We start from the raw sequence: 26,794 nt of genomic DNA, 5'->3' as shown, positions 1-26,794 counted from the left end.
TTTGTAAGCTTTTGTACGTACAGTGTAGCATCTAGTCTGCCCAGAAAAAGGTTTTAATTTGTAGTTGGCTGTGCTTGCAGTACTAACCTTTGAAATAGCTTTTTAATTTAGTGACTCTTACGCACAGGTCAGTTACAGTGTTAGAGATCGCAATACACAGCTTCGTATTGGGCTTCAATCAAAGTGCTCACTAAACCAAATGGCAATTTTGATACTAACGTATAGATCTAATTTAAAATACATACTCTTTTCTTTTAGTGAAAATGCTTTTCTTCTGACACCAGAGCTTACTCCACTGAAGCTGGGAGGTCTGTCTTTTGAAAAAGCAGCTGGGTGCCATTATCATGGGCTTGAGTAAGTTTCCTTGCACTGCTTGATGTGATTGTTTTCTCAACACTGTCATCTAGCATAAAACCCAAGTTATAGGTGAGACCCACTTTATGCAACCTGGATACTATTTATAGAGAAGTAGATTTACAAATATGTTTCGGACAGTTACTAAATGGTTTTAGTCCTGAACATAACATGTTTTTGGTTCCCTCCACACCCCACCCCAAAAGAACCAGAAACCCACAACCTCTTCTGTTTTCTTTACCCTCACTTTCTGGACTGGTATCAAGTGCTGTACTCCTGTCTCCTTGATGATCATGAAGAATGTGACTTTGGGCTTGTCTATACACACACAAGTTGTACTGCTTTAACTTTGCTGCATCTATATTCAGGCCTGTAGCTTCTGAAAGACATGCTTTATTTGCATAGTTAAATGTCTAAATTAAAATATGGTTTTACTTCAAATCAAATCATAGACATTTTCAGCTGAATAGTCATGAGATATGTTTATAACAATATTTTTAATGTAAATGAAATTTGTGGTAAAGATTGCTGTATGTATCTATATAATATTCCAGGAATGTCAGTGTGTGTGTCACTCTGAAGTTTAGCATGTCTGTTGAATCAGTATGAAACGACAAACAGCTGCAAGCATGGTTGAAAGCTCTTCTTGTTCAGAACATCACCAGGTTGAATCATCACAGTCTGTTACTGTCCAATTTTAAATTCTCAGCCATGTTGACTTTACAGATTACACCTGTGTGGTGTACAGCTACAGTACGAATCTGTGCCATGCCAAGTGTTCTTGGCAATTTGGTTGAATTAGCTATGAGAACACATCACCCTTCCTCTACAGATTATTTGCATGCAAAAATTTCACACACAAGTCAACACAACCACCCACCCAACAAAACAAACTGCACGCACAATGACTCCAAACACACACAGCCCTGCACCTCAGCACAAAACCCCATTTTTTTTGTTTTTTTGTTTTTTTACACATGTGACTTTATACATCTCTTAGGAAGAATAAACATCCTAAAATACAGGAAAGGGCTAAACAATAAACCATCAGTTTTGCATCCTAATCTGATGACCAAATTTCAGTGATTTAGCACTATAGATTTATGTGGTATAATTTTATCACCCTTATTGGCGCTTTATGGATGTCTTCAAGAAGAGCACTTGAGGTGTGGGTGAGAGGAGGAGAAAGAATAACATGGACCTAGTTAACAGAGTGATGGGCTCCCTAGAAATACCTGAGATAGAGTAGATAGAAATAGACTTTCATAAAAGTCTGAGAGCTCACTTAAAATACTGAGTTTGGAGGAGGTGAGTAAAAAGGGTTCGAGGAAAGGAACTGAAGTATACTGCTCAGGTTGTGTTGCCAATTTTGCTTGAACATGATTTTTCTTGCCCCTAATCTTAATCCTTGCACTCTGAAAAAGAGTACCTGATGTGGGTGGAGATGGTTTCTCTATGAGATCTATACTATCTAGATTCTAATACAATCCTTCTTGTATCTGAAAGTCACGTAGCTTAATGCATTACTAGAATGCAAATGTCTGTCACATGGCAGGAAGCTTTCAATAAAATATAAAGCAAAGGGATTGATAACTTTAAATATTTAACAAGAGCCTGATTATAAGAGAAACACGCTCTATTGTCAACATCCCAGTATGTGCTAAAGGGAGAAACAAGACTTCCATAATGCCAAATCCTGCATTCAATAATTCAAGTAAACTTTCTGTGGACTTGAATGGAAATTTTACCTGAGAGAGAATCGAGTAAGGATAGTGGGATTTGGCCCCTATTAAATATGTAACCCAGCTTCATCTTGTTGACTTGAATGTAGCAGAATGCATGAGAGTGTCTCTCATGTAAGCTAGTTTGTTAGGTCATTCAACGCAGTTGTCAAGGGCAACCTAGCAATTCAAGTAAAGAGGCACTGCAGACATTTCCATAGTTAAATTTAAACATGGTTATTCAGTTTTTCTAATGGGAAAAAATTCCCCAGCTCTGTTACAATGGTCATTGGTTTTGTGGTGTTTTTTTTTTTCCTATTTCAATTTTAGATACTGTCTAGATAACAGAAAAGCTTTAGAGAGAGATGTGAAATTTGCTGAACTTCAGACTCGTCTAATTCGCTATGAAACGCAGACTACGTGTACTAAAGAGTGCTGTCCTGTACCATGTGTCTTGAGCCCTCTTCCATCTCCTGCAGTTTTGTCAGAGCCTGGAAGTGTCCCAGATGGGGAATCTTTACAAAGTGAACTCAGAACAGAAGCATCAAGGCGAAAACGCAGATCAAAAGACTTTGATTGCTTTCATTCCAACAAGAGGTAATGCACTAAGTAAAATTTAAAAAATTAAGATTTTTTTTTAAAGCATCTGTCTATTTAAATGTTTAATCCCTCTTCTATCAGTTTGCTGTTTCTCAAGTGTGACCTCCCATTGACTATATTAGATGCATTAAAACCATAAACCTAAGGCATTTTAATTTAAGAAATTGAGGGCTGCATCCTGCAAGGTGCTGAGTGCCTCTTGAGAGGTGCCAAAATGCGCTTAGTAGACACTGAAATTGTTATTTGTTTTGCAATAGCACTGAGAGCCCTCAGCACATTGTGCTGGTGACTGTACAAACCTGGAATAATACAGACCACGGCCAATAGAGCTCACAGTTTAAGTAGAGAAGACCCACTGAAGTTCCAGTTCACCCAGCCCTCACCCTCTCCTCATTCAAATCCTTTAAAAAACCCAGTTTTTTAGAATCCCCCACAAGAAGCATTTTTATATCATTTGCATCAATGTAAAATCATCAGCGAGTGCATATGCCGCAGCTGAACAATTGTGTGATCTTATTACTGTAATTCTTCCCATCCTGTCCTCCCAATTGTTAGTTACACTCTTGTTGTCGCACACCTGCTCTTCAAGCAGGGATTGTGTCCAGTGGGGATTTTAATATACTTCCTCAGCAAAGACGCTGCTAGATTCTGGTGTTCTGTATAAATAGTAAGAAGTGGAATTGTGATTGTTCTCCATTTCACTGGATTGAGCCTTTACCTTAGGAGTTTCAAGCATTCTCTTCTTGACCCTGTCTTGGTTTAGATTCATGAGAAGAATAAAACACTGGACTTGGTGACTTGGCAGGCCTATTCGTCTTCATTTTTACTGGCTTAACAGGGAGAGGCTCCACATGGGAGAATGTGTCAAACAAGGATGTTTTTTCAATTGGGATGGGGGCAGAGGGAAGAAATTCCTGCAGTTTTTGTGTCCACCTTTAATTTGCATGCGTCTCCTCTGTCCTCCTCTGTGATTTGTTCCAAACTCTGGTTTTTCTGTAGCATCTGCTATACAAAAGACTCCTTCACTCTGTTCTGGTTTAACTGTCGGAGAACAAATCATTAGTAGGTAAGGGAAGAGAGTCTTCCTCACTTAGTAGGAAAGAAATTCTGTTAATAGTTTGTCACTGCTCACCATTTTCAGCCTCCATTTGTTTGAATGTACTGCATATCTTTAATATTTTAAGCAGTTATAGTAGCCATTTATAGTTGAGACAGAACCAGCAAGACGATAAACACTTATCTGATTTTTTTAAATTTTTTTCCTCCAGACTAATAAAAACTGAAAGCACAGATTCTCTCCTGTCTCAGGCAAGCGGAAGTAGTGTGGGTCACCATTCAGTAGGTGTCATAAGACAACAGCCAGGCAGATCATTGTCTCTAAAATCTGCATCTGTTAAGCAGCCTAGTGGTCAGACCAGCAAAGTAACTGCAGAGGCTGGCCCAGCAAGTCAGAGATGTGTGCAAGAGTCAGAAACTTCAAAGCCAGTTAAGGAATCAAGATCTCAGAAACATATACGGGTAAATATATCTATATATTTATATTTGTCTCCCCCCGCCCCCCTGATACCTGCCCCTTCCCAAAAGATAAGATTCCCCATTTTTAGCCTCTTTCAAAACACGGGACCAGTCCCCAAATCTTTATTATTTAGTTCTGCTCAAGGGAAATTTGTAGAAATCAAGAGAAGTTTTGCATAAGTAAGGCTTGCAGGACTGTCAGAAAAGAACTTAGTACACACAGTAGAGTGCCCAAGAAACAAAGAAAGAGAAAGAGACAAACAGCAATAGATAACAGATGTGAAAAAGGGGAAATAGAAATGAATATAAATTAGAAGTTATGAAATATAGAAAATTGATAAGGGAAGCCAGATATCGGGGAAGGGTCCGTGGTTGGCAGAGTTAAGAACAATAACAAGATTTTGGGGTGGGGAATATCAGGAACAAAAATCCTAGCAATGATATAGGCCAGTTAGTAGAAGGAGATAGTGTTATTGTTAAAGATGGAGAAAAGGAAGAAGTGTTCAGTAAATATTTCTCTTCTGTATTTGGAAAGAAGCAGGATGATGTGCTTGTATCTAGAGCCATCTGGAAATGGAAAGCTGTTCCTGTGAAAAAATTTTACTCTGGAAAAAAAATTTTTTTTCATCCCAAATGGCAATGAAAAGTTAAAAACATGGAATTTTTCACAGAAAGGGATTTCCAGGAAAATTCCATCTTGGAAGAACCAAAATGTAGCCTTTTGGCTTTCTGCCTGCAGAAAATGAAATTGACAAGCCTTCCCAGCTGACTGCTGAAGGGTGAGCACCCCAGTTTTCCATCGCTTCCCCTACCTCTTAGTTGCCAGAGAGATAACTAGGCTGCCAAGGATGTGGGGCAAGAAGAGAGCTGGGGCGCTCAGCCTCCTTGCCTCCCTCAAATCTGTTTGCCAGAAGGGAAGCTGGGCAGGCAAAGTACTGAGGTGCTGAAAGAGTGCTAATGTACCAGTATTCAAAATCAGCAATGGATGACCTGGATAACTATAGGCTGGTTAGCCTGACGTCAATCCAAGGCAAGTAAATGGAAAACCTGATATGGAATTCAATACATAAAAAATAAAGGATGGGGTTATTATTAAGGCCAGTCAGCATGGTTTTAGGGAAAATAGGTCTTAATGGACAAACCAGATTTCATTCTTTGATGAAATTGCAAGGTTAGTTGATAAAGGTAATAACAGTGTAATATACTTGGACTTCTGTAAGGTGTTTCACTTACTACCACTCAACATTCTAATTTAAAAATGAACACTATACAATATGAATAGAGCCCACATTAAATGCATTAAGAACAAGCTAACTGAAGGAGCTCACAGTAGTCATCAGTGGGGAATCCTCATCAAATGGGGGTGTCTGTCTCCAGTGGGTTTCACAGGGATTAGTCTAAGTCTCAGCATTACTCAGCTTTTGCATTAATGACTTGAAACTATATATAAAATCAATGCTGTTAAAATTTGCTTAGTAAACTGGGCCCATTCAATCAAAATGTGTTTTAATACAACCAAATGCAAAGTTCTGCATCTACAAACAAGGAATGCAGGCCTATGGAATGGGGGACCATATCCTATACATCAGTGACTCCAAAAAGGATCTGAGTGTCATAGTGGACAGGCTTATGCTCAAATAAATGTTAGTCTCTTAAGGTGCCACAAGTACTCCTGTTCTTTTTGCGGATACAGACTAACACGGCTGCTACTCTGAAACCTGAACTCCCAGTGTGATGTTGTGGCAAAAGAGCTAATGCTGTCCTTAGATGTATGAACAGGGGAGAAGCAAATAGGAGCAGGAAGGTGATTTTATCTTGGCATTGGTGAGATAGATACTAGAATACTGTGTACAGGTCTGGTGTCCCCGTTTTAAGAAACATGTTGAAAAAGTGGGGAACAGGCCAAAAAGAGCCTAGAAAATTATTTGAGATCTGGAGAAAATGACATACATTGAGAAACTTAAAGAGGTCAATATGTCTAGCTTGTCAAAAAGTAGACTGAAAGACCTGATTACAACATGTAAGTATTGTCATGGAGAGAAAATATTGGCTACTAAAGGGCTTTTTAATCTGGCAGAGAAAGGCAAGAACCAGTGGATGGAAACTGAAGCCAGTCCGATTCAAATTAGAAATAAGACACAAATGTTCAACAGTGAGGGTGGTCAGTTATTGGAACAAACTAATGGGAAGTGGTGGATTCTTCGTATCTTGTTGTCAAGACTGGATGCCTTTCTCAAACACAAGTTGTTGGGCTCCACACAGGGGTAACTGTGTGAAATTTAATGGCCTGTGATGTACAGGGGGTGAGACTAGAAGATTTAATAGTCCCTTCTGGCCTTAAACCCTATGAATCTGTGAAAAATATGAAAATGAGGATTTTCCATTACCCTCATGGATATGTGAAGCAGGAAAATACAATATAGATCACTTTATTTTAAATAATGCCTAGCAGCTATACATAGTGTTCCATCTTCAAAGCACTATGTAAATGTTAATTAATCCTCAGCACTCAGGTGAAGTAGGTATTCTCTTCATTTTCCAGATAAAGGAAATGGAAACTGTTAAATAACTTTGCCCTAAGCTGCAAAATGAACTAGTGGCAGAGTCAAGGCTAGAACTGAAGATTTCCTGTCTCCCAGTCCCATACTCCGTTCAAGTCACCAAGCTGCCTCCCTAAAATTAATCTTTGGGGCAGAAGGGCAAGAAGTTATGTATGGGTTTATTCTTTAAAAGGGGGCTATTGGAAAGCTTGTCGTGGTGATAATTGATCCTAATTCCTAAGTGTGCCTGTGTTGTCTCCAAGATGCTGACAGAAGTGGTTGCTAAAACACTTAAGAAACACGGCATTGCAGAGAACCACAAATGCTTTGCATCATGCAGCCAGCGTCTGTTTGAGATATCCAAGTTCTATTTAAAGGTACTTTTTTTCCCCCCCTCTTGCTCTCACAATTGTACATAGTTACTCCACCAAAACTATATCCAGGATTAACATGTTTAAAGGGATATGATGATTGAGATCGACAGCTCCAAATATTATACTTTTTGAAAAATATATTTTTAGCTCTATTTGCATCCTGTTTGCTGAAAACTTGTAAAAGGGAAATCGCTCTACACGACCATGTGATGGAGGATCCAGAGCTAAGTTTGTCTGCTGTTGGACACATGAACGCATGTTTTGTGCTTCCAAGATGCAGGGCAAGCAAAATTATAAAACTGAACAAGAATCCGATCACCCTGCATGTAACTGGTAAATCTGATTCTGTGAGGTCCAGACTTCACAGTATCCCTATTTCCTAGTGATGGTGTTGAGAAAATAAAATGTTAGCTGTCAACAAGTGTAAATCAACAGAGCTGGAGCTACTGTTGTAAATCGCAACCACTGGTTGTAAATCACAATCACCCATGACATCTGTTGTTTCTATTCTACACAAGAAAGGTTAGCAAGGCTTGCTCTTCATAATTCATCTGCCCTCTCCAACAAGACAAGTGAACTGGGCCAAATGTTGACCTGTTCTAAGATATGGAAATTTCAGTGATGTAAATTAGGCCCATTTTCCCAGTGTGTAATTGGGTGCCTGTGGTAAAGTAGAGTAACTTGCACTGAGTTAATGTTGTGTAGGAGTAACATATCTTGAGGAGACAGAACAATGAGAGAGAGCAAGAAAAACAACCAAGAAGATGATGTAGGACCCCTTCTGTCACCTCTATGTATACATTGCACATGCTTTGCACACCTGTTTGGGCATTTAATGGATGCAGATTACCCTACCAATTTACACCAATCTGATGTGTAAATGCACTGCTATTTATACCTGTTGAACATGCCCTTACTTTCAAAAGTAGTCTTATCAATGCCTTATACTGTGCTGCAGTTATTTTGTACTTTATATTTGGATTCCCTCAATGGATAGCAGGGCCGATCATCAGTCTGGAGACAGGTAAAGATGCTGTTTTATCATCAAAAGCCCTCTCTTGACTTGACTTGCAGTAATAATCAGTCTGTCTCTAGCACTTTATGTATTTTTCTTTCCCTTTTTAGAATCTAATCTAAACATTGATTGCAGAGGTTTCAAAAACTTGCCCTCACTTATACAAAGCTTTAGGAGACCATTATGTTTCCCTTGTGACAATGAAGAGCACATTCATTGTTCTGGACAAAGCCCATTGATTACAAGGTGAAGAGGGAGATGTCAATAAACTTCATGCTGAGTCTGTAATCTTCACTTCTTGCTGTAATGTCCTTCCTTTCTCAGCCGTTCCAAAGCTATTGGCTGAAAAGGAAGAGAATTTGTGCGAGTAGCTGGAACTGTAGATTCCATGGCATTGCTCAGCAAAGTGCCTGTGAACTTTCTGTAGAACTCCACGGCAATCCAGCACTTTTCACCAGGCAGCCTTCTGTTTTCAGCTACCCTCAGTTTTCAGAAGTAATTGGGGTAAAATTTTCAAAAGTGCCTAAGTGACTTTCAAAGTCAGTGTGGTTTAGGCTCCTAGATTACATAGGCACTTTTGAAAATGTTACCCTAGAGGTTTAGGGAACAGAGTAGTAAGGGGAAAATTCTGTCCTTAACCAACAGCCTGGATGAGTGGGCTGTAGACTATGGAGAGGTGATGGATGGGGTATAGGGTCCTCTCCTTCCCACACAGGACACTGAAGGGAGGAGTAGCTGCTGGACCTATGTAATTGTAAATCTGATGGCCTTACCCCTTAAAAAGCCCATTTGAATGCAGAGAGTTATGTTTCACTTGTGAAACATGCTTGGGTCTCCTCAAATGTGCTTGGGTCCGCTGAATTCTTCCCCACATCTGCAGTAGAGCCACACGAGTGCTGTGGCATTGTGTGTTTGCCACTGGGGGTAAGGCCATATTTTCCCCTTAAAGGGTGTAGGAAATATACAAGTGTAGTTCTCTTTTCCCCTTTCTACTACGTTCCTACCTGCTTGCTACATGCCATCTGGGAGGGGTCAGACTCCAAAATAGAAAAGGTGGTGGTTTTCCTTTCCGGGACTGATCTCTCTCACAATTTCACCTCCCCTGGTCACATTTATTTTGGAGCTCTGCCCTTTGTTACAAGAGAGCAGTAAAAGTGCCTGGTTATAGTTAAATGTTCAGTCAGGGCCTATAAGAATTTTGAACAGCATATAGAGCATCTCTGTAGCTTTGAAAGTGTTCAGGGGACAGGCTAAATCCCAAAACTTGAGTGACAAATTTAGATGGCCTTTGGTAACTGCAGAGTGAGGCACAACCCATTGTTAATGGATTAGGAGAGAGGGTAGTCTCAGAAAAGAAATACGTAATCAAGTTTTCCAATTAGGGAACCCTAGGAGATCCTCAATCAGGTAAAGTCCCTACAGGTAACTTTAATGTTAGCATCAGCTCCAGCAGAGGTATATGTATGTTCAAGTCTGTCTGGCAGCAATTCTATAAAATGATGTGTTCTCTGTTTAGGATCTGAAAACTTCCAGGGGACTGTTTGATGAAATGAAGAAAACAGCAAACAGTAATGCTAAACAGGTAACCCTATTCCTGTATGTTCTGGAAATGTGTTCCTCAAACGCTGCTGTGGGAAATCTACTGCCGTTGCGTCTTGGAATGTGGGTTGGTACATGGCTTTAATGGGTGAACAGAGGAGACCATCTGTTGTGTTCTCTATGTTCTCTAGTTTGTATTTTGAGAGTTCTTTTGAGGTTAGTTCCTTCAGCGCAAAATTCCAGTTGAAGATGTTGACTTGCTATGAAAATTGTTTTAATAAGGGTGGCCACTGTCAAAGAGAGAAATTTGAAATAAGGGAAAAGACTCAAAACTCTCTTTCACATTAGTGAGAAAAATGTGTACATGATCCTCTGTTTCTCAGAGGACTCTCTGTACTAATGGATTATTAGGGGGACCATTATGTTATAAAAGGAAATACAGTTGTTCTAAAGGAAGAATTATAGAAATGGTGGATCCAAGCTCTGGGAATAATTCTAAATAGAAACCTGAGAGAATGCTGACTGTGCTCATTTGGGTGTCAGGAATTTATTAGTCTTTAAGGTGCCACAAGTAGTCCTCGTTCTTTTTAGGAAGATTCATGTGAATTTTAAGATGGGGAAAGTACTTGGAGAAAAAATACTCCTATCCAGAAATTTATCAGTGCATTGAGTCATATCCTGGATACCTCATTAAATAAACTTTGTAATGATGATCAGCACTGTGGAATTTTGCCATTTTTGCTCTCTATACTGTAAAATAAAATGTAAGGATTTGGTTGGTTCATTCCCGTAGCAAAACCCGTGCTGAAGGAGGGGCTAACTGAGTGGAAAACTGCAAGATCTCACCATGGAGTTTCTCCATGATTATTCTACGAGCGCAGTGTTTGCCCCACCCTATCGTCCTCTAGGATAAATCCACCCCCAAGCACACAGATTGTAAAGGATAGGTGGTAAGCCAGGGATACTCATGCATAGTACCCCTGCACCTCCATACCAGCTCTGACTTCTAGCAGTACTCTACACGCTAACGCTCCTAAACTCATCTGTGAGGAAAGGGGGAGGTGGTATTCTCTCCATTTTCCCAGACTGGGAAATAGATCTCATTGTAAGTCAATGATGGAACCAGGCATTAGAGTTCAGGATTTTCTGTCTGCTAGACCATGCTGCCTCTCCTGCTCTGCAACAACTACTTACAGGGCCTTTTAGTGGGCCAGAATCTCTCTAATAGACCAGTATGGACTTATGCTCAGCCACCCAGTTTGAGGAATAGCAACCGCTACAGATGCAGGTCCAGCAATGAAACAAAACATTTGTTCTTCAGTTTATAAAGCAGGAAATTGTTCAAAAGGATAACACTGGATATTTAGAATTGAGGGTGTACTTTGTTACCCCGTACTCCGTGTTACTTTGCACGGAGAGATTGGAGTATAGTATGTCAACTTTTGAGCCAAAAAAGTGCCCTTTTTAAATGCAAGAAATTATTTAGGATTGAAAAATTCAAACAGTTGTATGTTAATGACTGTACCTGCTTCATATACTGAACACATTGACTTCTTTTTGGTGAAAACATTGCCTATTAAAACTTCTGTCACAGTAAACTTTTTGGTTATACTTGCTCAATCTCTAATATTGCAGAAGTTTGGTTTTTGTTCTTGAAATTAAACCAACTTTGAAAATCTGATTTCTCCTTTATTTGTATAGGTGATTGAATGGGTTTTGGAAAAGGCTAACAAGTAATGATGATGAATCATTACATATGAATGGAGTTTACACCCTCTTCTCCAACTTCATAGAGAAAGCACAGTGCATTACAACAAAAGTATAAAGCCAGGTAATGGGAACAAAAAAAAGAATTTAAAACTTGGTTCATAGACTTAATTCCCAAATCCAATACTGTGTTGTGGCCTTTAGATATTTTATATTGAGTTTTTATTAAAAAAAAAATCTGTAATGAACATTGCATTTTATACTATATGCCTATTTAATTATCTAAAGGACTATGACTTAGATTTTCAGAAACATTTTTATATGTGTTGTACAGATTTTATTTTAGATGTAATAAAAAATCCAAATTTGATTGTAGTAACAAGACTATTTTATTTCTTCTTTTTTCACAGTCTTTAAGAAAAGACAGTTGTTCCATATATGACTACTTTTTTGTTCTTCAAATAAGTTAACTGGAAAGGTTTACAATGCAGTAAAACTCCTTTCACATTTTATAATTTAACTAGCTATAATTCCTTATTGTTCTGCAGATTAATATAATTATGGTTAGGGTTGAAGGCACAGTAACCTCTCCACTCTTAACATAAAACATAAAGGATGTTGGTTTTGAATGAACCCAAAACCAAACATGCCATTTACAGCAGTTTTTTTATGGTTTTGATTTTGATTTTATTTTATTTTATTTTTGAAAGCAGACACAGCTTTCCATAGAATTTGCCCTGCAAAGCAATAATAAAAAAAAGGAACCTTCAGTAAAATGGCTTGTAAAATCTTAGTACAAGCACCCTTATTCTGGATTATGTCTTTTAATCTCATGGGTTTCCAGTGTCAGTTCTCATTTCATATGGTTCTCTTGTAACAATTTGATATTTTAAACCTATTCCTAGAATCCCTTTGATGAGATGCATTTTCACACTGTAAAAAAACGAGTCCTAAAGTACCATTGATCTAAAGAGAGCTGTGAAATGGAGAGCAGTGGCTTCCTAAACAGAACAAGAACCATTTTATCTGAAAATGGAGGAGACTGACCAGTGCTGCTTTAAAGTGGCACTGTCAGATTTACAAATAAGTTAAAAGAAAAGAAAATCCTGACCTATGTTACAAACACCTTTAAATTAAAAGTTCCTTACACCAGTATAGTTATTCGTGTAGGGAAGGGGAATCGGTGCTATCAGTCCTAGGTATCTTTACACTGATATAACTGAATCCACAGTAGGGGATGTGGCACTTGTAATTATTTTGGAATTAAAATCACTCCCCTAATGGGGATAGTTGTATTGGTACAAAACCTGTAGTGCAGGCTTTCCAGCAAAAAGCTACACTGGTCTAGGTACATCCATACCATATAGAGTGTACCCACTGTAGGGTCTTTGTACTGCCTTAACTATACTGGTAGAAAAGCAGCACAATGTCTCTGTGTAGACAAGCTCTAAGGAGTTGGTATCCAATTGGCATTGAGGTGTTTAATTCCCGTAGGCTCCTTTTGAAAACCCAGGCCTAAATCATTTAAAGTAGATGGCAAACTCTGAGCTGAAGAAGGGAGTTGGGGGGGGGGGGGGGTTGTTTGTACAGTGCCTGCTATCATGGGTCTTTAGGTGCTACCACGATGTACGCAGTAATAATGGGTTTCAGAGTAGCAGCCGTGTTAGTCTGTATCCGCAAAAAGAAAAGGAGTACTTGTGGCACCTTAGAGACTAAACAATTTATTTGAGCGTAAGCTTTCGTGAGCTACATCCGATGAAGTGAGCTGTAGCTCATGAAAGCTTATGCTCAAATAAATTGGTTAGTCTCTGAGGACCCACAAGTCCTCCTGTTCTTTTTACAGTAATAATGGTAATACTACTTTTCAGTGTAGAAAACAGAAATAAACTAGTCAATTTCACCTTTGTTACATCTTCAGTTAATTTCACTGTCAGGTTCTGATGTGTTAACACAATGCTACAATGTTGAGTTTCAAACACTGTTTAAAAATTTTTCATTTTTTTTCTTTTAAACATTACATGGAAATATTTCTACTCTTTCCAACTTTCATAAAATTTCTATTCTATGAGCTGAAACTAAATCGTAGGCCAAATTTAACCTGACATTCTCTCCTCAAATACCCAATAAGTTTTTTTAGCAAAAATCTTGATGGGAACAGGATGTTAACCTCCCATAAGAAGGTAGGTCTTCACTTACACTCGTAGGGTTATAATGAAATAAAACTATAAACATAACATTTGGGTTAGTGGCCTGAAAGGTTTTAGTGATTCTTATTCTGAACTGGGAATGCTAAAGTCTTAAAATGTATCACTGTGTCTGTTCATTTAAATTAAAAAATGCATGTACAGAACTGCTGAGTTATATTTGTGACCATATGGCTTATTTATTCTACTACCCTATTCACATTTTACTTTTCTGTTTTTACCCTGTTACGATGTCGGCTATAAAACAGAAATAAAGTTTCTAGGTATACTTTAATGAGACTTGCTTAAATTAACAGTCCAATTTTAAGAGTATAAGTACTTTGTGCTACTGTGATCTATCAAGTTAGTTATTTCTTTATACGCTAAAGAACCCTTGAATGCAGATGTGCATGTTTTTTTTAATGTTTGATGAATGTATAGAGATTTTGCATCTGGAAGTTTCATTATGTTTAAATTTAAATTAGCAATCTGAATTTGAAAACTAACACTGCACTTACTCTTGAACAAACCTTAATTTTATAATGTAGCTTTTGGAAGCTGCATTTCCTACTTAATACTAGCAGTTTTCTTGCTGATATTGTTTATAGCTGAAAATGTAAACTCATTTGTACATAGTAAATTAGAAAATTGGATTAATTATGCAGGAGTTAACCTGCAGGTAGTGGGGCCAAATTTCTTCACTTTGTAAAATGGCTGAGGCTTGCTACAATGAGCAAGCACAACCTTATTAATGAAACTGATTCCTAACCTTATACTGCATGAAACAAATTGCAGCCCCCCTTAGTTGCAGGAGGGCTTGTATAAATTAGGTGTAATAGTCACTCTTCTCTCTGCATGTGGTGTGTCCGTAGTCAGTACTGGAACTGGCTACTCACTTATAACTCTCAGCAAGTGAAACTCATTGGTTAGAGACACACTGTGCTAATAACCACCACGGTATCCAAGCAGTCTGAAATGAGGGGGTGGTGTGCCAGAGTGTATACTCGTCCCATTTAGCTCCACCATTAAAACAACTCAGGCTGTAACAACATTATGCATTTATATACAGTAGTGCCTTCCATACTTTATAAACTTGCATTAATATGGCCTCAAAATGACTCTGTGGAACAAATTATGATATCCCCTGTTTTTGAATTTGGAAGCTAAGACTGCTAGATCTTCCTTTTTCTAAACAGAGCTGATCCTGTCCTATTTAAGTCAGTGGGAGGAGTGGGTCATATGTGACTAGTCTTGTGCCTACCTTGAAGCAGTGTGTTTATAACTTTCGTTGCTTGCTTCCCTACTTGTGCAAGTCAGGATGTGGTACAGGTCTTATTCTACCAACGTGCAGTTCCTTCCCACTCTCTCTCTCCATGCTGCATGGGGGGGGAGCAATGGTGTGAGTGTGACTGCATAGAGGGAAGAGTTTACTTCCTACAGTGCTTGAGTGCCTGGAACACAGTTTTCCCACTTAAATGTGTTTTAACCCTGTGCAAAAATTGCCTCAGAGGCAGGAACTATTCAGTTCTGGTCTGGCAGTCGTTTTCCAGTTACCTTACCTATACTTACTGTACATAAACACAGGATTTGTAACTGGACTAAAATACAGTTATGGCTTTTCCGTTCTGACGTGGAAAAGCTCGTCCATTTTGAGGAAATGGTGTAATCCTTGTTATTTTATAAGTATCTAACATGCTGCATGGTTCAATTTCGTTATCTTAAGATTTTGCACTGGGTAATCAGTTGGTGCACTCTAAAAAGTCAATCTTGCGGATGTTTTTTAGCAGTTAACTTAGACATTATCATGGATAATGCTGTGGATCATAAATTTCCCTTTGAATTCAAGAACTTCCATACTGAATACAATTTTCAAGTTACCTTTTATGTGATTGTTTTTCCCCTGCTGGCGAAATACTGCCTCAGGGCTGTTTCATCACTCTGGCATTTATATGAAAGCACAGCTTATCTGTTCATTATTTTTCTGACTTCTAAGCAAAAAGATGGTAATATTGTGGCAGCATGTACATCTTTAGGGGCTGATTCTGCTTTCGGTGAAGTCAATGGCAAAGTTTCAATTGATTTTCTTTTTTTTTTTAAAAAGGGAGCAAGATTGAGCCATTGAAATGCTATCAGAATGGATATCATTTTAAAGTACGGTACAAGGGGCCTGATCCTGTCATCCAAATCAGGCAACTAGGCCCAGAAAAATGACAAGTCGTGAAAACAAACATAACTCCATGTCCTCCAAGAAATAGGAATACTTGCTTTCATATGGAGAGAGCGAGCAGTAGTTTCATTTGTTGACTAATGTTCTGTGGCAGTGGTTTACCTGGCAATCCATAAAAAGGCTTTTCATGATTTAACAGCGGCCACTTAAAAAAAAATACTAGTTACTTTTAAGTACAAAGCATCCATCTACATTCAAAAGACCTTTTGAAGTGAGCAGCTCCTGCCAATTCATCCTCCTACAGCGAAATTGACTTTTATTTCTTTCTATGGGATTGCAAGGAGAGAACTATTAGATATTTGCATGATCCTGACATTCTTCCTTCGTATACATACTGCGTTTTCCAAGGACCAGAAGGTCTCATAAAAGAATCAGTATGTTTCCCTAACAGATCAGATCAGTTTTATTTTCTGAGATATACAATGTAGATGGTAGTACTTTTCTGATAACATCTTCTGTATAGATGTTCTATTCTTGCTAATATTAGTGATATTTCTATACAGGTTTTACAGTTTCAAGAATGTTCTCTTTAGAGTTAAAGTTAATTATTCACAAATAATATTTTAATAAAAGTCCCCTCCTTCTCTTTAAGTGTCTGCATGGGAAGCCTGTTCTAAACTAGACTGAACACTTTCTCTCTGAAACCGCAATCTAGTTAGTTAAATGAGCAGGCTTTATAGACAAGATACATTGTTTTTTTTATTTAAGGCATTATTTATGAATTTGAATGGTGAGAGGAAACCAAATCTTCTTTCCCCAGCCACTTTTTTGATGAAAAATGAAGTGTTCAAATACAGTGATTTGTCTACTCTCACTACACTACTGCTACCACCAGGCAGACACACGCTTCAGGAACTGTGTTGGGGAAAACAAGTGAATTTAGTGCTTGTAAAAGGTGCTGGAAAGATACCTCATAGACACGGCAGGTTTCCCCACACAGCTGCATACATGCCTTCAATGACCCCCAGGTAGTAAAGTTGCCTTTTCCTTTCTGTCCTTGGTGATGAGAGAGACTGCCAACAGAGATGCATATTAGGATGTGGTTATTTGTCCACTAGGAACTGGACTGAGACCCTCAGCTCACTTCACAGGCCACCAAACGCACTGCTGACACCATTAATAATGGTGCATTTTCTCTCCCATTTAAAAAGTGTTTTTCCACCTACTTACATTTTATGAATTAAGTGTAATGTTCCCTGAGACCAGAAATGGTGTAAATACTGAATTCTCAATATCCTATTGTACAAATTAAGCTCACCTCACAAAAATCAAATAAATGACTTTTATTAAATATATTTTCCCTCTAAAATATAAACTATACTCATATAAATGTGGAATAGGCCCATATTTTGTCAACCCCATCCAAATATGAATCACTCCAAAATCTGTAAATGATGAAGAAATAACACTTGAAATTACCATAATTTTTAATTTGTCTATAAATATATAATATGAACTTTCTTTGCAAACTATTTAGTTATTCACTTATACTTCATATTGTACTGAGCACCTCAGATTACATACTGTGTAATTTAATTATTGATACTAATATGAATTCTGATTATTTACAATGAACATACATGTTTATATAACATTCCAGTGACTTTAAGTGTTAAAGGAATAAAGACATAGTGCAGTATAATTTACATATGTATTGACTCTTATCCATAGTACACAAACTGCTGCTTGAATCTCTCAAATTTCTATAGGAACAGGGGTCCAAATACATAAACATTTTGTACTTGGACAAAAAACACTTTGCATGAGCTAGAAGGTTTCAGGGGAGATGCCTCCTGTGTTAAATTCACAAACCTTGGCATTTACTTTTTGATACATTTTGCATAGGCTTTTACTGAAATATGATTCTATGATCAAAGGCCCAACCCTATACTTGCCCCCCTGAAAGTCTATGCAGTCTAAAATCATGCATACCTAAACCAGAAGAGATCAAAGATCTACCACAGATAACTGCATGAATGGAAAATAATAGCAAATTATTTAACTTTTTTTGGGGGGGGGGGAGAGGGAGGGGAATAAAATAAGTTTTAATTCCCTATTGTAAGTGGAATTAAGTGCCATTAAGGTAGAAATGAAAGTTACTAGATAGGCAAATTACTTTGAAGATAACTACATTTGTGTACTGTTCCAAAATTACCTCTTTCTCGGGTATAACGTTTTGCAAGTACAGTGCAGTGTTTGTGAATTCAGCCCAGCATCTCTTTAAAAATTTAAAATGAGTATTTTTCTATTACTAATTAACACATGTATGAAAACCACCATAAATCAAACCTTTATGTATGTGGAAACAGATTTGACTTATTTACTGGGCTCAAGACCTCAACTGAAAACAATTAAAATGGAATCACTGTTTTATTATTTAATTTATTATTATTATTTATTATATTAATGTGATTTGTTTTCTTTGCCAATTGAGTGACATCTAACTTAAAACGTAGCTTACTTGTAAAGTTTAAAAAGCAATACAAATCATTGCAATGCTACAGCTGAACTTCTGCAAGCAATCACATTCATGACTTCTGCTTGTTTCTAAAAGCCTGGCTTTCAAAATGTGGCTTTAGTGTCAACACATTATGAATATCTATTTCAAAGAGTTAATTCTGTTTGCAGCTTAAAAGTGGTATAAATTCTACGTGATCAACAGTTTTTCATTCCACTCCTACTAAATTCTCAGGCCACTTTTTGTATCTCAAATGCATTTTTAAACGAATTATGACAGAGCTACACATGTTTCTTAATGAAATCTATTTCAATTTAACTGATTTAGCAGCAGGGCATACTACTAGGGCACAATGTTAAGTGAGGCACCATAACTTGCCTTGTGGGTAAAATTTTCAAAAGCTCTTCAGTCCGATTTTGAAGAGTGACTGGGTGCCCCTGACCTTCAGTGGGACTTAGGCTCTTAAAGTTAGGTTAGTTCTTTTAAAAAGTTTACCCTGTGTGCTCATAAGTTAAGGACACTTGAACAGGCCCCTTTGCGCTCTCTTGTGGTTACCCGGCTATTCAACAAAAGTCCTATAATTACTGCTGCTTTGGTGCCCCCTGCAGGAATGTGCACATATGCTCATTACATAAGGACCATTTAGAAAATGCCCCGGATGCTCTGAACTGGGTGCTGGGCTGTTCACTAAGGAGCTCTTGGTTGCTTTAGAGCAGAGGTTCTCAACTGGGGGTATGCCAAAATAAACCAGAGAGCAGGGCTGGTGTCAGACTCATTGGAGCCCAGGGCAGAAAAGTGAACCCGAGCAACTTAGCTTCATGGGACCCCTTGTGGCGTGGGGCACCAGGCAATTGCCCTGCTTGCTACCCTCTAATGCTGGCCCCGGCTTTTAATCTAGTGCATATGAGAAAAACAGTTTTGGGGGCACAGGTGGGCTGGGGAGTTGTTACAGCATGTTGTAGGGGGGAAGGGAGCAGCCTCAGACAGAAAAGATTGAGAACTCCTGCTTTAGAGTACCCTACTGGAGTACGTTCACACTCAAAACATACCTGCCGGGGCGTTAAAGCAGCTGCCTCTCATGACTCCTTCCTATGGAACAGCAAGATATTTAAATAGCACATCAACTGGGGTGAAAGTAATATTTTACTGATTTTTTTTTAAATCTTCGTAAAGCCACCACTTCACGTAGTATCAAAAAAGAGAAACAAATATCAAGCGTTATTCTGAATCACGACTGATAAGTGCCCAGTCTTGCATCTGCTTAGCCCTTACTTACTCTATATAAACAAATACTTTGAAATAGGCACGATTTATGATTTTGAAATGCTTACACATACAGTACTATACTCATTTCCACTGTACAGTATGTGGTTTTAAATTACTAATATTGTAAAATTCCATTTTTGCCATTGTTTACGATGAGCTATATTATTGTCTCCTGCAACTGACAGTGACTGAAACGACTGTTCTGAGTCTAAAATCTGTTGGTTTTTTTCGGTGTGTGCCTCCTTTGTAGTTGATCAAAATGAAGGCTGGGCCTTGGAGAATCACCAGAGCTGAAGTCCTTGCATTGAACTCCAATCTTTTGTACATTGCTAGCAGCTACAGGTGTCTTCTATTGATTGTACTTCAGATTAGCATGGCAGTTTCATTTTTCTTTTAGGAAACCGATGTAATTTATGCCACCAAACCAAGTCTTGTAATCTTAGCTGAAAGGAAGGAATGAATGATGAACACAATTGGCTTTGGACAAGAATGAAGGTCCAGTTGCTGAAATTAGAAAAGAGAAGGAGTTAGTGGTGGTTCAGGTCACAAAGTACTGACAAAACTAGCCGTCATTTGCCGATTATTTACTTGATCTATTATCTGCTAATAGTTTTAAAGCAATCAGATAAAAACCAGCACTTTATCATGTACATCACACTGCATCTTATTTTTCTACAGTTTGTCTTGTTGCAAATACTCGGGTCATTAAGAGTAATCAATGACCCTGCCACTGTCCGAAAAATCCTAGAGCTGCAGAGTTTGCTTTCTGATGGGTCTCGAAACTGAACACGGTAGGTTCCTGTAGGGCTGGCTTAGCTGATGTGAGCAGGCCCAACTTAAGATAAGACGTGTCTGAACAAGTAACTGCTGAACAAGCCGAGACAAGTAATTGCTGAAACTACTAACTATTGTGAATACATTTTTGTAAATAAGAGAAGCAAAAACTAACTAAACTAACTATTGTGGATCTGTTTACAATAAAGTATACAGAAAATCCCTGAACTGATAAGCTTGCTTTAGAGAGACAAGGTGGGTGAGGTAATATCTTTTACTGGACCAGCTTCTGTTGGTGAGAGAGACAAGTTTTCCAGCTTAAACAGAGTTCTTCTTCAGGTTCTGGGAAACACCTGAAGAGGAGCTCTGTGTAAGTCTGAAAGCTTGTCTCTCTCACCAACAGAAGTTGGTCCAGTAAAAGGTATTACCTCACCCACCTTGTCTCTCTAATATCCTGGGCCCAACACTGCCTCCAAGCTTGCCTTACGCAATCTGCAAAGCAATTGGTCTTTAATGCAAGAAGTATAGATGTTAGGGGCTAGGGAAGATGTATACAAACTTTATGGTGTACAACATGAATTGGAATTGTGGTTGCCCCCTGTAAATAAATCACCGGTTCTCGGGCCAGCCCGGGCAAAGAGCTGTTGCATGTCTAACGCAATAATCTGAGTGACATGCTGGAGTCAAACTGAGTTTTTTGGATCCCAGAGAAGTGGATGAATTGTCCTCCCAGAACTGGATGAGGGGTTCTGGATAAACCCAGCAGAAAGGTCTCACAGGGAATCCCAACACTTCTGTTTAGAGGGTGGAATTAGTTTAACTCCTGAAGTTTTCCAACAGGTTCAAGTTCCAGCTGTTAAAGGGAGCCTCACACAGGAGAGGGGAAGGTTAGGGGGCACAGTTTGGATTGTGAAAGAGAGGCTGAGTGCCTGAGGTTTGCAGGCTGGAGCAATTCAAGCAGTCAGTCTGTGTTCACTAACTGAGAACACTGTCTGAGACTGGTTAATGCATTGAACCATGGCCTCAAGACTCAGTTTGAAATAGCGGTTTGAAAGGGCATACTTTTACACAGCTTTAGCGAACTGAGTGAAATTGACTCCCCACAGCACATCCAAAAATGCCTTTCAACATTAAGGCGGCAAATAACCTGAATTTTTCTTTTTTTTGAAAAACTGCCTTAATTCTACTTTCTTTTGTTTAATGTGTTCTGCTTTGCAAGTGCAAAAAATAAAATCGGCACACGTCTGAGCCTGATGGCAGAGCAACAGCAGAAACGGTGCAACGTGTTTACAGGCTTTTCTGAGAGAAGTATCTGACTAGATTTGCAGAACATTTCAACTATTTCATCCATGCTTCTGTTTGAACTTCTTGATGTAGGTGTGCATACAAAACCGATTCTGAGTGACAGAGCAATAAAAAATTCTGGACTGAGTTTAGAAGCCGTAAGAATGTGGGATCTAGTGAATAATTCAGCTCAGAGATTAGGATGTATCAGCATCTCAGTGAAAATAAAACAAGAAGCTGCCTGTCGTAGACAAACTGTCTTAAGAACAATTTCCAAATATTTAGTGTACAATTTGACTTCAGCTTTATACAAACACCAACATGCTCTAGGCAGCTGCCTTTTCAGGTCCACAAGTAGGTGCCTACAATGGATTTCACTATATATAGAATATAATTTCTAAATGTCACATGCATCTAAAAGAGGCATCGATAGATAGACAGATAGGTATGTCACTTTCCATTAAGGGTTTGTTCTTACTCTTTTTGACACTATTAGCAGAACTCAACTCCAGTATGAGTAGTCTGGGTCTCTGAAATACTTGTTCACTGTACACGTTGTCATTGTGCATTTATATCACAGACCTTGTTATCCTAGCAGCTATAGATGGACCAGTCCGGATGCACCATCTTTTAACTAGCCAATGGGGTAAAGATGGCAACTGGCTGTTCTAGAGGGCCAGTGCCTCAACAACTGCCAGTCAAGCCAGTTTCCTGAAGGAAAATAGATTCTTCACCTCGCCTCCTGCAACAGCAGATGGAATGTTTTGTATCCCACTGATCGCACTATAGCAGCTATGGCTGTTCTGGTTTCGATGCTAGACCTCATTCTACACAGAATAAACATATAAATTAATGAACAGTACAGTACAAGGTGTCATCACCAGGTAGTAGGCAAGAGCAGGACAGTCAAATCTTCTATTATAGAATCCCACCGTTAATACAGGGCTAGCTCCACACAAGGATTTAGGCACCTAACTGCCACTTCAGGAACTGAAGTCAAAATTTAGATCCTCAAAACCCTCACTTAGCTGCTCATTAACCCTGTAGGTGCCTAAACTCTCTAGACACCTACATTCCCACCAATAAAGTCTTCTAAGCCCCTAAATATTTGCCGTTGGGCATGTACACAATCACCTCAGTCCTGATGCCCCGGCACCTAACTCATGCCTATACCCTGTCAGGATCCTCAAATGAGGTCTTCCCCCAACTAACTCACTGTGGGATCTGCTAAGGTCGGCATGCTCAGAGGCTAACTAACCAATCAGCCCCCACACAAAGCAATGGTGGTGGGGTTACCGCTGTCTATATGAAATCTTTAGCCCGGTGGTTAGGCTGCTCCCCCAGGAGCCCTGGGGTCATTTGTTCCCTCTGTCTGATTTGGAGCAAGAATGTGAAGTTGGGTCTCCCAGCTCTCAGCAGAGTGCCCTAACCACTGGGCTATGGGGTATTTGGGGTAGGACTGTCTCAGTCTCTCCTGTTGAAACTGTCCCAATTTGTATACGGAACAGGGATTGGAACTTGGGTCTTTCACATCCTGGCAATTGTGCTAACAGCTGGGCTCCTGGCAGGGGTGGGGACAGAAGGGGGGGTTCTCTTGTTTTTTTTGTGAGAAAGAGCTGACCTGGCTTAGGTTCCCAACGCCAGGAGAGAGTTCATGGCTGTGAACCTTGAATGAAGAACCATGAACCCTGCCTAAGCCCTACCCCTCTCTTCAGTATTTCCTGTTGGCTAGCTGAGGCAGCTCCCTGCTCAGCCTGCTGGCTTTTGTGAATCCCATTCCTAGGCAGCTAACTCTCCATATGTCTTACATACAGAGCCTGGGCACCTAACTCAGGGCTGTGGATTCCACTAGGTGGAAGGGAATCTAAGGGTTAGGTGCTACAGTGCTGAGCCAAAGTCCTTTTTGTGGATCTAGCCCACAGTCTCTACCCTTGAAATGAGCCTATGTTTTGTTCTGCACTTTCTTGAAGCTGATATGGTTCTTTGCTTCTGATGTAAGGATTTCATAAAGCCAGGAATAGTGGCACTATATTTTAAATGGCCATTTATTTCCACTCTTTGTTCTACATTCAAATAATGGGAACAGTGTGTTTCTACGGAAAATGACTTTCTAAACCATTCTCTCCCACTGTTGCAGGTCAATGGCGTTAAAGTGCAACATTATAGCCTGATCCTTTTAGGTACTCAGCACCTTCAATTTACAGTAACTTAACGAGGAGTAGCAAGCACCTAGCAAGACTGGACACATAGGACAGAATTTTCAAAAGAACTTAGCACCCACAGTTGTGGCCAGATCTTCATAAGTGCTTAAAGTCCATTTAGGCACCAAAATAAGTGGCCAGGTTTTCAAAAGTGCACAACAGATTGGTGGCAGAGGTTTTTTTGAAAATCTGGCCATAAGTGTCACTGTGGGTGCTGAGCATGTTTGAAAATCAGTCCTTTAGTTAACACGTGTTTGCATTTTTCATAAGTGTTTACAGATTGATGTATACAAATGCAAAAACTCTGGAGTGTCTGACCACCATGGAACCCAATTTGTCCCTAAATACAGGAAATCATTCTTCCCTCCTTGCATGGTTTTACCATTTTATCCCTACCCCATTTTTATTTTATTGACTCTTTCTAAGGACAGGTCCATGTAATCGTGATAAAAGGCCTTGCCAATTTCCTTATAAAATTTAATAGATATCAGTCATTATTACTTTAGGAGTTCAACAGTGCACAGAACAATTTACGTTTTGATTACCAGAAATCATGGCACCCATACGTGTATATTTAACCTATGTTAGCTGGCTTGTAAGTGCCTGCCCCAAACCACGAACTCAAGGACAGGCAGCTCCATTGAGCATACTGTCATGCTAATCATGCAAAGAATAATTGCTTGTAACAGTTGCATGCACAAATGGTCACCTGCATTCCCATAGCTAAATGCAGTACTTACAAATTCTCCATCTTTGCCTCCGAAGTCTAAATAAAGCATCCTAATGCCATCATCTGAAGACATTTTTAGTTTTTCATAGGGACACTGTGCAATTGTTTTGGACAAGGCACCATCTTGTGGTTCAACTGTGAGAGAGAATCCATGTTCATAATGGATGGTCAAACGGCACTCCTGGTTTTTGTAGGTGCAAGCTGAACACGAAAAACAAAATTTAGATTATGAAACCCCTGCCCTTAAGAAGCTTATATTTGTAAAATACCATTCACATCTATGGTGACTTATTATCCACTCTACTTACATTAACAAGGAAACTACCTTTTAAAAGAAACAGAGTCACCCTGTCTACATCCACATTTTGACCTGCTTTAAACCTCTTCCAAATTCTATTTAACTAAAAAGAAACCAACATTCTTTTATAGACAGAAACTCAAGCCACTTTTCTGAAACAAACAGAGTTAAAGTAGTGTGGGTATGAGATTGGTGATTGGAGATGAGTAGCTAAAGAACTAGATGGTGTGGATTTGAATGTCGGTGAGAAAAGATTACTTTATGTGTTTTTATTCTGTATTCCAGAGTCACTATTCCTTAATTGGCTTTCACTGACTTTCCTTTAACATATATAGTTGTGTGTGTTTTATACATAATAGACACACACACACACACAGAGTACCAATTCCCATGGAAATTCTAGTAGGTTTCACTAGAGTCCTTTCACAGGATTCTCTTGGTTTCTGCTGGTCTGTGATTTCTACAAAAGGATGAGTTGCCCTGGCTCTGTTCCAAAATTTCATTGCCAACTGGAACCAGTTAACTTTCAACTGAATTTCCATCAGGCATATGTAAAGCCCTTCCTCATCCTTTGCTCTTGCTCAGGGATAGAGAGCGGGTGAAATTAGTTGTTCCTTCTGATCTGTTTACTGCTGTTCCTGTGCTCAGCAGGGCTAGGCTATTGGTTACCTCCACAATGCCACTCATTGACTGTTTATAGGTATACTTACCTGAATGATTGACTCCTTGCTCAAGAGGAGTGCAGTCTTTACCTTCATCTGCCTGGAGTTCTACCTGGAAATAAGCCCCTCATGTACCTGTAGGGTACTATGCCTTCCCCTGACCTCCAATATGAGATCAGTTGCTCCATACTCTGGTCCTAACTATTCAAAGATAGCTACATGTTCTAGTTTGAAGTTCTCTCTGCAATCCTCTCCGTAAGTGTTTCAAATGGGTTTGTTTTATGCAGTACAGACAGAACCCCAAATTGTGCCTGAGGCAGGGGTGCCGGAACGGGGGGGCTGGCCCTCCCACTTTTTACCAGCTATCAGGGCAAGGGACGGGTGTGTGGGGAGAGGAGCGAGTGAGGACTGGAATCTTGGCGGGAAGAGGCGGCGTGGGGTGGGGACTAGGGAGAAGGGGCAGGGCGGGGGCTTGGTGGGAAGGGGTGGTGTGGCCATGGTTTGGGCGCTGGTGGCCCCCCACACACACTTTTAGGAAGCTTTTGCTACTCCTGGTCTGAGTAACTAGACTGGTTGGTCCTCCTTTCTCCCAAGAGGCTCCCTCTCTGCACCAGGACACTTCCAAATGCATTGCCCCGTGAGCAGCTGATCTGGCTTCATGGGCACCTCCTCAGGACACTACTCCTTACAGAGGCACAGTGGATCAACTGACATGAATGTCTTTGTCAGGACGGAGCTAGGCAGGTAAGGGTCGGGTGTGGACGGAAGAAAGGCAGGTGAGTGGATGATGTAAACTGAGCTGTGTTACTTGTAAGCAGTTAAGATAACTGCCTGTCATTGGCCACAAAATCAGAGCTGTGCAGACATGCCCTAAAATTAGAACAGTTTATACCACTTAGCAGTAAAACAAAGTGTTATTTTTAAAGGCTGGACTGAAGAGCTGTGGAGAAGGACTATGAAAAGCAGAACTCTGAGAACTGACTGATACCTGGTGAAACTTCACATTTGGTATAGACCTACAGTAAATTACTCAAGACCTTGTTCTACGCCTCCAGCCTGTGAAAGACTACTGAAATTCATTCTGCTTTACAACACCCAAACAGGAGTCAAATATATATAGTTAAATTAATTTGTTGGGTGTTGTAGGGAGTAAATAAAAAAGGTCATTCCCCTGGACCTAATTTGTCTCACCCTTCATGTTTGTGTGCATCTCTGAATGCCAAGATACAAAGAAAATCTCATTAACCTTAAGATTCAGGTAGCACCCCTGCTTCCAAAACAGACATTCAGAGAGTCAGCCTCTCTTTTCAAGCACAAAATGAGCATCGAAAGTTAAAAGCTGCAAA

The 26,794-nt window shown here is 39.5% G+C and overlaps 2 protein-coding genes across 3 annotated transcripts in view; one reads left to right on the top strand and one right to left on the bottom strand.

Moving 5' to 3' along the window:
- MTBP (MDM2 binding protein) overlaps nt 1-11,661 on the top strand; it is a 59,287-nt gene extending 47,626 nt beyond the window's left edge. Inside the window, exons 17-22 of one of the 2 annotated variants that reach the window (XM_074943900.1) lie at nt 259-354; nt 2,406-2,672; nt 3,944-4,193; nt 6,994-7,107; nt 9,636-9,701; nt 11,360-11,657. In XM_074943900.1, the coding sequence (XP_074800001.1) occupies nt 259-354; nt 2,406-2,672; nt 3,944-4,193; nt 6,994-7,107; nt 9,636-9,701; nt 11,360-11,395 (829 nt within the window). In that variant the 3' untranslated portion in view covers nt 11,396-11,657. Of the gene's footprint in view, nt 1-258; nt 355-2,405; nt 2,673-3,943; nt 4,194-6,993; nt 7,108-9,635; nt 9,702-11,359 lie in introns of both variants that reach the window. The other variant, XM_074943901.1, reaches the window with a different exon arrangement.
- Nucleotides 11,662-16,728: 5,067 nt separating this feature from the next.
- The window catches only part of SNTB1 (syntrophin beta 1), a 181,080-nt gene continuing 171,014 nt past the window's right edge, over nt 16,729-26,794 (bottom strand). Inside the window, exons 6-7 of the mRNA XM_074943902.1 lie at nt 24,499-24,689; nt 16,729-20,003 (exon numbers count right to left, since the gene is read on the bottom strand). Of these exons, the coding sequence (XP_074800003.1) occupies nt 19,911-20,003; nt 24,499-24,689 (284 nt within the window). The 3' untranslated portion in view covers nt 16,729-19,910. The remainder of the gene's footprint in view (nt 20,004-24,498; nt 24,690-26,794) is intronic.

This window comes from Natator depressus, chromosome 2 (genome assembly GCF_965152275.1).
Source record: "Natator depressus isolate rNatDep1 chromosome 2, rNatDep2.hap1, whole genome shotgun sequence".
In the NCBI taxonomy this organism is placed as follows: Eukaryota; Metazoa; Chordata; order Testudines; family Cheloniidae; genus Natator; species Natator depressus.
The sequence above is the reverse complement of the archived record's forward strand: the minus strand, read 5'-3'. Positions and strand labels throughout refer to the sequence as shown.